This window comes from Cibotium barometz, chromosome 45 (genome assembly GCF_041138505.1).
Source record: "Cibotium barometz isolate CiBa-2024 chromosome 45, ASM4113850v1, whole genome shotgun sequence".
NCBI classification, from domain to species: Eukaryota; Viridiplantae; Streptophyta; class Polypodiopsida; order Cyatheales; family Cibotiaceae; genus Cibotium; species Cibotium barometz.
In genome coordinates this window covers 14152742-14166392 of record NC_141090.1, presented here as the reverse complement: position 1 = coordinate 14166392, position 13651 = coordinate 14152742, and the positions used below count along the sequence as shown (strand labels likewise).

General features: G+C 45.9%; 1 protein-coding gene across 6 annotated transcripts in view; it reads left to right on the top strand.

The window, feature by feature from the left end:
* Positions 1-8717, top strand: part of LOC147612471 (uncharacterized) — a 67311-nt gene extending 58594 nt beyond the window's left edge. For 2 of the 6 annotated variants that reach the window (XM_086783091.1, XM_086783087.1), the window contains exons 3-4: positions 5723-8099; positions 8196-8717. In XM_086783091.1, coding sequence (XP_086639217.1) covers positions 5723-8020 — 2298 coding nt within the window. In that variant the 3' untranslated portion in view covers positions 8021-8099; positions 8196-8717. The remainder of the gene's footprint in view (positions 1-5722; positions 8100-8195) is intronic. The other 4 variants (XM_086783092.1, XM_086783089.1, XM_086783090.1 and 1 more) reach the window with 2 other exon arrangements.
* Positions 8718-13651: the final 4934 nt, after the last annotated feature.

The window sequence follows — 13651 nt, the reverse complement described above, 5'->3', positions numbered from 1 at the left end:
CTCAGAGAGAGAAACCTCATGTATGCATACATAGCCAGGGTCTCGTGCTAGGTCTGCCACTATGCGAACCACCAAATGTTGAATCCCGGAGGCATCCGCACTCCCGGTATCAAAGAAATGTGCCAACTCCCAGAGTCGGCCTATCACGTCTGTCATCTCCAGATCGCTCACATGGTGAGAAAACTCAACTGCCTGAGTCTTCAAAATACTAAGAGCGAGATCCAGAGTCCACTCCCGGTCGCTAGTGCCGCAGAGAGGGAAGGAGAAGGCCACCGCTGAATCAAGTGCCTCCTCCCCTCGGGCCGGAGGTATCACCACATGAACTCTGATGGGAGCTGGCTCATGGGGGCCCTCCGCTCCAAAAAGGCGTGTGAAGGAGTAGTTGAAAGCCTCCGAGCGCTGTCTAGTGTCGAGACTACTCAGTCGACTGCGGATAGAGGATATCCGTGAAGCACGAATCGGCATGGTAGGTCTCCTCTGCGGTGCTTGAGCAAGGTCGGTGCTCAGTGCCTGCCGGACTGTAGGTGAGCGCCAGGGTACTGCCAGTGTCTCCCGGGGAGCTGAGGCGAGCGGAGGGGGGGGAGGGGGGGGAGAAGGGGGTGGGGAAGGAGCCGCTGAAAAAGCGGGAGCGGGAACGGGAGGAGGCGAAGGTGGAAGCGAGGCAGGAGGGGGGGACGGGGGAGGGGGGGGTGGGGGCGAAGGGGGGGTGCTGGCATCTCCTGATCCTCAGTCTGCGCTGGGGTCTCCTCCTGGAGGGGAGCAAAGCTGTTCCTCACTGGAACCGAGTGATGCTGAGGCTATGACTGCTGCTGCGTCGGTCTCTGGGCAGGCTGCTGTGGCTATCTCCCTCTACGGCGCCCCTGTCCAGGCTGCCAATCCGAGGTCTCTGTGGGCTGAGCAGGTGTCGCGGAGGCTGCCTGCCTGCCGAGCCACATCCGTGGGCGGGCCATCGGGGGTCTGCTGCTACGGTGAAGGTCGGGGTCTCCTGCGAGGGCAGGCCTTGGCCAGGTGGCCGACCTGCCTGCATATAAAACACTGGTTCGGGAGCCCCGAAAACTCCACTCTCTGATCGATCCATCCGCCCCCTATCCTAGGTAACTGAATGACCTTTGGAAGGGAGGAGATGTCAGGAACCAAAACTCCGACCGAAGGCAGGCCAGCCTGCTGGAGCCACCACTGAAGCTGCTGTGGGACCAGTCTCAAGCACTGAGCCCACCAATGATCCTATCCTAGAAAGGAGTGGAAGGTACACGCGGCGGAGTCCAAGAAAGCAAACTGTGACATGGAATAGGCGCTCCCCCTGCTCGGCCGTTGCTGGGTCGAAACCATGCTGCCAAGGTCTAAAGAAGGCCCGAGCGCCCCTGATGTCAAGGGGACTCATGGCTAGGACTTGGGCCACGCTCTGGGCTGTCTCGAACTCAATCTGGTAGTGTCCGCGGCCCAGTAACTGAACGTCCAGGATCTTGCCCACATCTGCAAGAAGGCGGGCCTGGAGAAGATCCCGGATCTCCCCTCTGCTGGGGCGAGTGCCAACTATATGGTAGATGGTGGAATGTGCCTGGAGCCGTTCCACCTCTGCGGCGGCGAGGCTCGCTTCCTCTTTTGGCGAAAGAGAAAGCCTGATGGGGGTATCCTCAGGGGCTGGCGAGGGGGCTGCTGAAGAGCCCCTCTGAGGTGGGGCGGGAGGAACCTCCATCAGAGTCTGAAGCTGAGTCGAGGGTGAAGCGAAAAACGGAGGGTCCTGCAAGAACCGAGCTGCACAAAAAAGGCGGAGCGGGGAGGGGAAGAGGGGGAAGGGCGGAAGACAGAGGGGGAGGGGTGGAAGCCAGAGGGGAAGGGGCGGAAGACAGAGGGGGGCGAAAAAAACAGAGGGAGAGGGGCGGAAGGCAGAGGCAGAGAAAAAAGGGGGGGCAGCGGGGAACGAAAGGGGGGGGGGAGTGGGGAAAGCGCGAAAGGGGGGGGGGGGGGGGGGGGGGGGGGCGGGGGCAGGCAGGGGGGCGGGACGCGGAGGAAGGGGGGGGGGAGCGGGGGGCGCGAAGGAGACGGGGCAGGCGGGCAGGGGGTGACGGGCGCGAAAGGGAGGGCGGGGGGCGTGAGAAGCACAGGGGTGCGGAGGGGGGGGTGCGAGCAGGCGGGGAGAGGTAGTCATGAGGGCGGGGAGGGGGGGTGCGAGCAGGCGGCAGCCTGAGCAGGGGGGGCGGCGAAAGCTTCAGCGAGCAGAGAGGTCCATACTTGATTCTCCAGGCCTGGCAAACAATGATAAGTTTGTAAAGTTTGAAACTTATCATGGTGATTATGATCCAAGTAAGGCAATGGCTTTCATAGCCCACTTTGATATTGCCTTCAGTGATGAGTAGTTCTCTGAGAAGTCCAAGATTTGCTATGTAAGCAAATTTCTTAAGGGCCTGGCTGCCAATTGGTGGATCACTGAAAAGCTTTCTAGTAACCCAGTTCAGACATGGGAGGTCTTCATCAAAGAGAGGTTTTATGCATAGTTCTTGCCTCCCACTGTTGTGGAGAAGATCATGAGCAAGTGGGACAAGATAGAGCAGAAAGAAAATGAGTCTATGCAGACCTATGCGAACAAATTTTGGAAGATCTATTTGGAGGTCTTACAAATCCGGTCATGATACGCATCACAATGCTACTGTAAAGGACTACATAGCAGCTGCTCTTGCCACCACCAAGCAATTGGAGCATAAATTGCAAGGTTTTGGCAAAGGGAGACTATGCTTTCAAGGGCAAGAGAAGGCTGGTCATAACATGCAAAAGGGTGAACAGCATTCTAAACCCTTTGTGAATGATGTAAAGAGTGGAGGGAAGGCTGAAAATACGCAGCCCAATGATCCCTCTCAGCAAAAGCACAAATTTGCCGAGCAAAGGGAGCAATATTCTAAAGAGGGGAAATGCTTCTCATGTGGCAGCCAAGAGCATGTGTTTTGTGAATGTCCTAAATGCAAGAATAAGGACAGTGAGGAGCAACAAAAGACAAATGTGCATGCCCTTTCCTGATGTGCAAGGGAATACAGGAAATAATGATAGAGAGAGCATGGTTTGCAAAGCTTGGGGACAGGTCAAGGATCAACCTGCACTGATGGTTGTGCTATAGATAACTTCATTTCTGTGGAGATGGCATCCGCATTGAGCATTGATGTAGGTGTTACATGCACGGAAGCTGTGTCTTCTTTCAGCCCTAAATACTGAATAGAAACTCTTGATGCAAGAACAATCAACATAGAGAGAGAGAGAAAGAAAGAAAGATTTTATTAACGTCTTCCAAAAGACCAAACTCGGCCTATGAGACAAATCAGTGTACCTGTGTGGGGTATCCTCTGTCATCCCAACAAAATGAAAAAGTACTGAACTAAAAAAGCTGAATCTGGGTGTGCAATAAGTACAATGAGTGGGAGAGGTGATGGAGCTCTACTACTAGGAGAATGCAAAGCTATATGCATGGAGTATACAATCATGATATGCAACCTAGTTAGCTCCATCTTGTACCATACTGGGGGTATAGAATGGTATACATCAATGAAGGGGGTGTCCACAGCTCCCTAAAGAACATGCCTGGGTTTGCTCTGAAGCGAGCAGTTGCTCTGCACCCTCTCTGTGAAACTGAGCTCTGATCTCTGTCATCTCTCTTTGGTATAGGCGTGGTGTCCGAAAGCCAGGTGTCCTCTGTCTCCTGCGGGCTCTGAGTGTCTCTGCTCTCTGGACAGTAATTCCCTGCTGTGTAGGGGAGAGAGAGAGAGAGAGAGAGAGAGAGAGAGAGATGGCTGTGAATTCATTATATTCATATGGTACAAAAAGATACATCAATCTGGCTGCCTTTAGCAACCCCAAAAGTCCTAATCTAGACCTATCTCCATAGGGGAGAGAGATATCTAACAATGAACAAGACTATGCCTCTTATAGGCTCTTGGTGTCTAGACCACTTGGCCGACTGCTGTTGGCCAGTTCCAATGGACAAATAAATCACGTAAATACGGCCAACTTGAGGTAATCCCTTGCAAAGCTTGGTCAACGTCAACAGTGTCCAACTTGAGCCTTTTTGAGCCTGTTTGAGCTTGGCTAGTGCCCTAACCTAATGTTTTTTTGTTGCAACTGCCTTGGATTAGGCATGTCCATGTGCATGAACATGATAGTAGGGGACATGGGACCCCATATTGAGGCGGAGGAGGCCGGTTTTGTGGGAAAGTAAGTGCAATTGACCCCTATCATTGGGAAGTTGCGCATAGATATCAAGGGGTACCTTGATCATAATAATTTGTTGGTTGCACCATTATAGCGATGTGATGTATTGCTGGGAAAGCTGTGGCATCATTGTGTTGAGCTACATAAGGAGTATAAAACAAACAGAATTACTTTTATGCATAAGGGATGCATGCATGTTATTGATGCTAGCCAAGAGGGAGACTCCATCCTAGTTGTATCTCATGTCGAAATTAATAAAGCAATGAGAAAGAGCGTTTCTGCGTACTTGGTTTTTGTATGTGACATTGTTAAATGTGATGATGTGAATGTAGACACTCTTACGAGTGAGAGGCTGAAATTGATGCATACAAGGATTGTTTTGTAGATGGATTGCCAAGAGAGTTACCTGTTGAGAGACCGGAGGATTACAGCATTGATTTGGTGCCAGGTAGATCGCCGCCAAATAAACCCGCATATAGGGTAAGCAGAGCACAAGAAGAAGAAATCATGAAACAAGTAACCGAATTATTGGACCGAGGTTTGGTTTAGTCAAGCTCCTTGCCATACTGCTCAACTTGTCTTGCTAGTGCAGTAGAAGGACAGTTCCTTCCGCAGCATACGAGGATGGCAAACTTCTTTTCCATGTGTCATTTTCAGATTATGCACACTCCATGAAAGAAGAATGTGGTGGCAAGAAAGCCATATGTGGTTGCAGTGTCACTTGCTTCACATGGCGCTTTGCGTGAGTTGTACCATACATATGCTGATTTTGGGCATATATGGACATGCACGTGCCTCGTATGTAATCAAAGAGGAGTATCTCATGAAGGATAACTGCCTATGTGTTGTGTCAAACATGAGACAAAAGGTTATGGATGAGTGCCATGCTCCTCTGTATGTAGGACATAGAGGCATCATACCTACTACGCACATGATTGAGAGCTATTTCTTTCGGCCAAGTAGATTCATTAAGCTTCTATAAGTTTTGGAATTCATTCACACATACACATGAGACCTTGAGTCCGAATAGTGAATCTATCTGCTCTTTAGCCAAAGGTTGCCATAGAATTTCACTTGATTCAGGTATTTCTCTTAAGAAGTAGCCAAGTGTTGAGTTAGTGAGTGATGCATTAAGCTTCATAAGTTTTGGAATTCATTCTTTGAAATTACGATCTCCAGATAGTGTAGTAACTATTCTCAAACACAAATGGATGTGGGAGGGTTCCTGAAGTATGAGTATACAGTGTGGGTTGACTTTAAAGTCTATCTGCATCAAGGGAGTTGGACATGCTGGTTGAAATGCAGTAATCCCCCATGAGTACGTGATAATAAGGTCCTTTCTATATTCAAGGGCTGTATGGCCTGGGATGCTTGGTCATGGTTTTGAAATTGAGAAGTCTTCCATCTAGATTCATTTTTTGTTGTCGCTCTTTTGATAATTTTGCTTCAAAAAGGGTTTGATCCTTCATATTTTTACTTCCCTTTGACATAGCATTTAAACTTACATCAGTTAAATTCGTATATTCAGGAACACAAACCCAACTTAGTAGAAAAGAGGCAGCTCAGGACTGACTTCACCAAACAGAGAGGATCAAATGACCATAGACCTGACAGACATATGAAGGAATCGCAGCAGAAGCATTCCACAAGAAACAAGAAAGCTTTGCTGCCTCAACCTAAGAATTGGTCTCCACAGCTTAGAGATTTCCCCTATGAAAGCAACGAGCAAGGTAAACCATTTTTTTCACAAGGGGAGGATTCATCGGGAGAAAAACATGGAAAAACTGGTCGAGGCAAACAACTATCATCTGTGTCAATCTATCGTCCCCCTGTTGCCCGAGATTCTCTTACTGCTGGTTCACATGAGCAAAACAATTTGGGGGAATCAGATTTTTTTAATCCCCAGTCTGCCACCTATATGATGAATACTTCACCTGATAGCTCCACAAGTTCAGTTTCAGAGCCTCACTTTCCTTTTGTTGGGTCACCTAATTTAGGAAAAGATGAAGGTACGCTGACAGTAGTAAGAGGCACTTCTGGAGAGCGTTATGTACATTATATAGAGTCTCAAGCTGAACAATCCACACCTGGTATGGGTATTAAGGTCACTTTTGACACACAGAAGAAACTGAGGCACATTGAATTTTCAGATGATTCGGACTTGACAAGAGGACAGAAGCAAAATGAGCAGATAAGCCTGGGATCTTTTGATAGTAGTTCAGGCTTTGGATCAAGCAAAAGTCCAGGCATAAGCCACCCTTTTCAGGATCTTATGCCATTACTTGGTAGTTCACCAGCTGTCAGCAAAAGGCAGGCCGGTTTCGGTGAGACACTTTACAGAGGCAATGACAAATATTTTCCACAAGCAGATAGAAGTTGCTGGTCACAAGCTTCTTTCCCTACAAAATATTTCCAAGCTCAAGGAAAAGCTGACAAAGGGTTTGATAACAGTGTGGAAAGAAAGGGAAGGTTTTTTGAGCAAGCAGATAATAATGGAATTGTGCACAGATCTAGCTCATGGTTGCACAAGAGTCCCTCACCACCCGTGCATTTTAGCAGTTATGCTGGTCACACTCACATTGACAAATCAAACCATTATGAAGAACATGTTGGTGATGTTAGGACTCCAAGCTCACTGTTACATTCTAGCACTGCAAGCTCTCAAAAGGCTGCTTCACTTGGCGCTTACACGAGACAGCAGTCTGTTGCCGTACCACTTGACACTTCTTACAGGAAACAGCAGTCCACTGATGATTCTGATAACCTTTCAATGAACCTGCAGGCTAGTTTCCAAATTCCACAGTTAAATGTTTCAAGATCACAATCTGATATCAAGGGGAAACAAAAGGTTGCCGCTAGTGCTGAAGGGAGCAAAAAGAAGATGGAATCTCAAAGTAGGAACAGTGTCAAAGGACCTCCCTCACCTTTTCAGGCAATGATAAAAGACTTGAACATGCCTCAAGTCATGTTCTGTTCTCCTGCTTATCAGGCATCGGGTTATTCTCAACCAGACTTTCAAGGATTAGGTAGGAGATGGAATGCTGTTGAAGACTGTACAGGCAGTCAGGACAATTTCCAAGAAAATTTGAGGTCTCAATCTGATTCTACACGATTTGGTTGTACACAAAATCCACAGCCTCAACTGAGTCCTTTGCCATTGGAGGGGAGTGCGTTTTGCACTACACCCCTGCTGGGGAAGTGGGGGGATATTGTGGATGATTTGCCTGATACATATGATTATTTGCAAATGAAAGTGGAAGGAGATAGAGGTGGTGTTTTAGCCAGTCCACTATACAGAGCTGACAGTCGCAATCATGCTGGTTTTGTTGCTGCAGCAAGCTTCAAAGCTGAAAAGTCAACTTGTAAAGATACCAATTGGGATAAAGGGTCAAGATATCATTGTGCTAAGGATGGTGATGGCCAGCCAAAAGATAAGGCCTTCTCTGAAGTGTTGCAAGATCATTCTTCTAATGAAACCCCTGTAAGAAAGAGTGTATGGGAAAGATTGGGTCCACAGAACAACTATAAAGAATCCATTTTGGGACCTCCTCCCAAAGCTTTAGACAACAAGGGTGTCCTCAAGTCTTCTCCAGATGCCGTGATGTGCAAAACACCTTCTATAACTAAATTTGGAGGTTTTGATTTTGGTTTCCATGGCTCTCCACAGGTGTCTTATGGAGCACATGCACACTTGTCAAGCATGTTACATGACAGTGGTGCTAGTACTAATGATGAAGCGTCGGAAGTGGTGGTTCAGGCATATACAGACATGAAGCAAAAGCGGAGCAAGCGTGAACTATATGTGCCACGTCGAGGTGGCTTATAGGAATGCCAGTTTGATTCTTTGGATTATTTGGCTTAGCCAGCCTGAGATACGATTGCAAATCATGTCAGTCCTAGGTCAAGTAACTCTCAGCTGCTCTTTACCTTCTGTTTGAAATGTTTGATCACTTTACTATGATTTAATGTGTCACTATGTAACACAGCTTTCGATTGTGCAGTTTTGATGAAAGTATGGAACTCATCATCAATGTCAATGGGTTGCCTAGAGAGAACACAATACAGACAGTTTTGTGGTGCCCTCGAAGCTTCATCTAAACCAGCAGTTTGGAGCTGATTCATTGTTAGCTTTCCTTGACCTCATTTCTCATTTAGGGGGCAGGGGTTCATTGGCAAGCCAATCTTAAAAGAAGTCCCTGGCCTACAAAACATCAACTACAGGCTTGCTACGATCCGTCACATCTGTGGCTGACAGGGGGATTTTAGTATGGCCAATATATCTTGGTCTTCTATCTTGGAAATCGTGGCGAATCAACGGCTTATGGTGAGAATGGCATTTGTGCATATGTAATACATCGCAATACTGGGGTAGTGATAGCTAACATTTTTCATTTGGAGGAAAAGCCTCCCTCTTGTAAAGTCTGGTTTCTCTGTTTTCAATTTACATCAGCAATACACAATGTACATAGTATGCGACACCTATTATAACTTCAACATTAAGTCTGGTGGATGTTTCTGGGAAAGAACTATGCTTACTACTGGAGGATCTGGTTTCTCCGCAACTCCCTGTATTGGTCTCTCCTGGGTCTATACAGTGTGCCGATATCAGCAGTATATTCTGCAAGGAAAGAGGCATGCATCTTTGATGTCCTGCAAACCTTCACTAGAACAATATCTTCTCCATGTTATTGTGTTGGAGAGTCTCCTTCAAGCCTTCTTCAAGCCTAGACCTGTGAACCCTTGTATTTTTATCTCGGTAGTGGTGTTAGTGCAACAAGAGGCGTGGCATGGCATTGGGCAAAAGTTTGTGAAGGCTGCTTGACACGCCAGGATGCTTTCCTAGGGCCTTCTGGAGCCATTAACGTTGTTGAAATCGAATTATGGGTTTTGAAATTCAGAGAAGTGCTGGATACTGGCTTTGAAAATTGTGCTCCATCAAGCAAGTCTTCTTAAAAATCTACACCGTGTCTTGTGATCTTGAAAGGGATCCCCTGCCGAATCTGCCAGGTATTTGAAAACACCCATTTTCTAGACGGTGCGTGAAACCGGACTGGAACCCGGATCGATGGACAGACACTTCGGATGCCAAACAAAGATGTGAAAACACATCGAAAATGACCACAAACTATGCTAGAAGAAACACAACACTGAGCCGGACGGCCGCCCCCCCATAGGAACTTCTTTATTGATTGAGAAGCTTTACAAAATACCAAGGTGCGGGTGTGAACACCACGAGATCTTTCCACAAACTTCCTCAGCAAACACTTGCACACGAATCAAAGCACAATCTTGTTTCTCCAAAAACAGTCCCTGATTTGACCCAGTTGCTGTACCACTGAACAACCTGAGCAAAAAAGGGGAGAGAAGTCCTGCCTAGCCACTGTACCACTGTACGGCCTGCCACAGTACTTCGATAAGTCCACAATGCACAAAGATCTCCCAAGATCTGTGCAAAGATAGTTCAAAAACAGCCCTCAAAACTGTCCTTAAAATCTGGTCCAAATCTGTCCTGAAGGCTGGCCGGTTATGCTTCACACGTGTGGCCTGTACTGTCCCTGTACGACTGTACGGACAGGCCCTGTTGGCGGCTGAATCTCTGTACTACCAGTGTAGAGGGAGAGGAGAGATATATTTATGTATCAGCCCGACTGCTGATCCTCCTTTACGGCCAGCAAAACTGATCAGCCTGTTTACCCCCTTCTGTACAGCCAGCAAACTGACGAGAAAGTGAGGAAAAGTTGGCGCCTGATGAAGACTGGGTGAAGAGGGAGAGAGAAAGAAAGGAAGAAAGGAAGAAAGATTTTATTAACGTCTTCCAAAAGACCGAACTCGGCCTATGAGACAAGTCAGTGTACCTGTGTGGGGTATCCTCTGTCATCCCAACAAAATGAAAAAGTACTGAACTAAAAAGATGAATCTGGGTTTGCAATAAGTACAATGAGTGGGGGAGGGGATGGAGCTCTACTACTAGGAGAATGCAAAGCTATATGCATGGAGTATACAATCATGATATGCAACCTAGCTAGCTCCATCCTGTACCATACTGGGGGTATAAAATGGTATACATCAATGAAGGGGGTGTCCGGTCTGCTCTGAAGCGAGCCAGTCGCTCCGCACCCTCTCTGTGAAACTAAGCTCTGATCTCTGTCATCTCTCTCTGGTATAGGCGTGGTGTCCGAAAGCCAGGTGTCCTCTGTCTCCTGTGGCCGGGCTCTGAGTGTCTCTGCTCTCTGGAGAGTAATTCCCTGCTGTGTAGGGACTAGGAGGGGGGTGGATCTCTGCAAAAATGTAGTAATCTGTGTCTGTCGTCCCCCCTCTGGAGCTGTCTGAGCCTGTAATGATGTCTCTCTGTGACGCTGTATGTCTAGAATGAATCTCCCCAGTATGCGTTGGTCTGTTGTCTCAAAGATCTGGCGTAGGGAATGTGGCTCTCTGAATAAAATGGGATATCTCTCTCTGATGGCTGTATATGCTCTGCATCTGCATACATAATTCTCCTCACTCATTAGGGAAAATTTGGACTCAAAAAGGGGCCTTGTAAGAGATCCCTTGGGATGGTGATGTGGACAAAGCAAGCCAATAAATCCACATATAATATTGGAGGGTCCGTGCGTCATTTTTGAGTTCTTTATTCCATTAACTGACATGTAGGGTGTTTTTTAATTCAAAACAATGCATCTTAAGTATAGTTTTTTATTTTCACTATGGTGCCTTATTTTATTGAAAAAAGACACCACTCTCTTTCTTCATTACACTTTTGAATGTAACGAAGCCAACTTTGCTAACCAAACTTGAACCGAACTTCGTCCCTGCAACCCATCATCTTGCATTGTCTCCCTCATTGTCTTCCCGACTCCACAACCACAACCACTCCAAATCCGAATTGTTTTGAGCGGGAGGTTTTTGATTTTCTCTTCTTCTCAAGGCGGCAAGTTTTGAAAAAGGATGGAAAAGTATTTGTTCTTCATGCGCTATACCTGCTTGTGCATGAATAACAATCCCATTTCTTACCTTTTTCAAGTGAGGGTTGTGCTTACAAGTACTCTGTACATTTTGGTTCATCCAGGATACCAACAAGTTTGTTTGATGGACAAGGAGGTATTATTTAGTGATGTCTTTTGGTTTTAATGAAGCAATCTTCTTCACGGGAGATAAGTGTAATATCTTTGGTTTTTTTTGGTTAAAGTGTGAGTTCATGATGCTTTTGGGGTGGTATAGTTAGATGAATGGTGGACTGAAATAGCTATCGTTGTTGCTTCAGGATGGTCACAGATGTTGTGGGTCCAAAAGAGCAAGGTTCTGATATATTTGACAAAGTTCTGACAAAAGACATCGTGGAGTCAGCAATACAGCATCCTAAGTTTGCAAGACTTCGATCAGACATAGCAAAGCAATCCTTGCAGGAGGTGAGTGAAGCATTCACGCCTGCAGATGCACAAGGTATATGTGACATGGCTGGTATAAGCACAAAGTCTTACAGGATGTTGTTTAATAAAGTTAAAGAGGGTTTCAATTGTAAGCTTGGAAAAAAAACAGTAATTCCTATTCCAAAACCATTTCACGTGAACAAAGCTCGAAATATTCTCAACTTGGGAATGGTCGAACTTGTTGGAGAGCCTTGTCACGTGTCTAGTACATTGACAGTGACTAAAAAGAGCGGGGAACAGAAAATCATAGAGCTTACAGAGTTCAACAATTTCATCATGGATGTTCTGAAATTACAAATGGCTATGGTGAAATTTTATGACATCAGTGTACATGAGTGCAATGGAAGGTTGAAATTTGTTTTAAAACTTGATGAGAGTGAGGTGATCAAAGGACAGAAGCTGGAAAGGGTTAATGAATAGAGCTTTGGATGCAAGTATCAGTAATGCTGATGAGAAGCACTTTAGTGTACAATCCGAAAATGAGATTTGGTGGCTAGCTGCATTTGAGGTGACGTGCTATCCATTTTTAAAAAAAGAATATTATGTTGCTATCCTCTTGTTATGATGTTGTAGACAATCTAACTGTTGTTGTTAACAGGTTCCAACAGAGACCCATGAAATTCTAAAGTGGTACTTCAACCAGACTGAGCTTCCACTATCCAGCAGCAGTCGAATGGCGAAAAGCTTTATATAGAAGGATATGGTGAATATGAGGTTGAATGGCACCTGGCTGCAGATCTTAAAACCTTGAAATGTATGTTTGGTATTTCCCAAGTAGCAATGGCCAAGTATCCTTGCCTGTATTGCATGACCGAACGAGGTGTCTCCAAAGGAGGAAAAGAGAGAGAATGGAAATGCCTAAATGTAATCAGTAATAGGCGTGAAGCCCCAAATCGTGATGCTCCAGGAGTGGATCCTAATTGGGATCCAATTCTTCCTATTTCTTTGATCAGAGTTCATATTTGTGTTTTGCATGCGCTGGTTAGAATAATTGAGAAACTAGTCTATATGTACATAGAATTTTCATGGAATATGAAACCAGCAGTAGAGTGAAAGAACTAATAAAAAAATAGAGCAAGTGCTTTCAGATGCAGGTTTACATTGTGGTCAAGTGAAGATTGAGAAGGACTTGAGAAGATCAGGGAAGACCGGAAATGTTCCAGCAAACCATGTTTTGGAGGTGCAAAAGCCAGAAAGTTCTTATCTAATCATACCCAGAGAGGTCATCTGGGTACAGATTTTGAGGTGTGGAGGAAGCTTTATGCAGCTGTACCTGATCGAGGCTCTTCAAGACAAGCAAGGGTGGCAAAGGCCAAAGCGTGGTTGGCACTTGATCGCCTTGCACCTTTGTTGCAAAAAGCAAGGTTTGAAGATGGGGATGTTGAGAAATTTGAGGCAGTTGTGACAGAGTTCTACACTAGCTATGAAAAGGCATGGGGTGCGACAAACTTGACACAATACATGGTTATTACTTGAAAACCTACAGCTTTGAGTTTTTTTTGTTGTTCAAAAAATATTGTACGATACTAAATGTCTTGTTGTTGTTGAGCATTTGTAGCACATTTTGCATGCACATGAAACCTTTTTTGCGGAAGAGTTTGGAAGCCGTGGGATTTGGTCTACCCAAGGCATGGAAAGATCTCATTGGCAAGCACGTTGTGCCTATCAAAGGGTCACTCAACATGGAGGAGGAATGAAGAAAAGTAATCCCATGAAGCAACTATGTCAGTGGTGGTATAGGCGGATTCAAGTGAGGGCTCGTGTGAAGATCAAACAGTCTGAATCAGCTGTGTCATGTGCAATAAGAAAGGTTCAGGCTGAACGGAGACGTTCAATATATGTCTCTTCACAGGGAAAGCAGAATCATGCTGAATGGCTAAGACGACGACAAAGACAGGGCAGAGTGTGGAAGAAAATTGATCATTGAAATACATATTGTAAAACAATGATGTAACTGTGAAAGATTTTAAAAGAACAAGAGCTTTCATCTATGTCCCATATAAATGTTTCCAATATATATACATTTCATA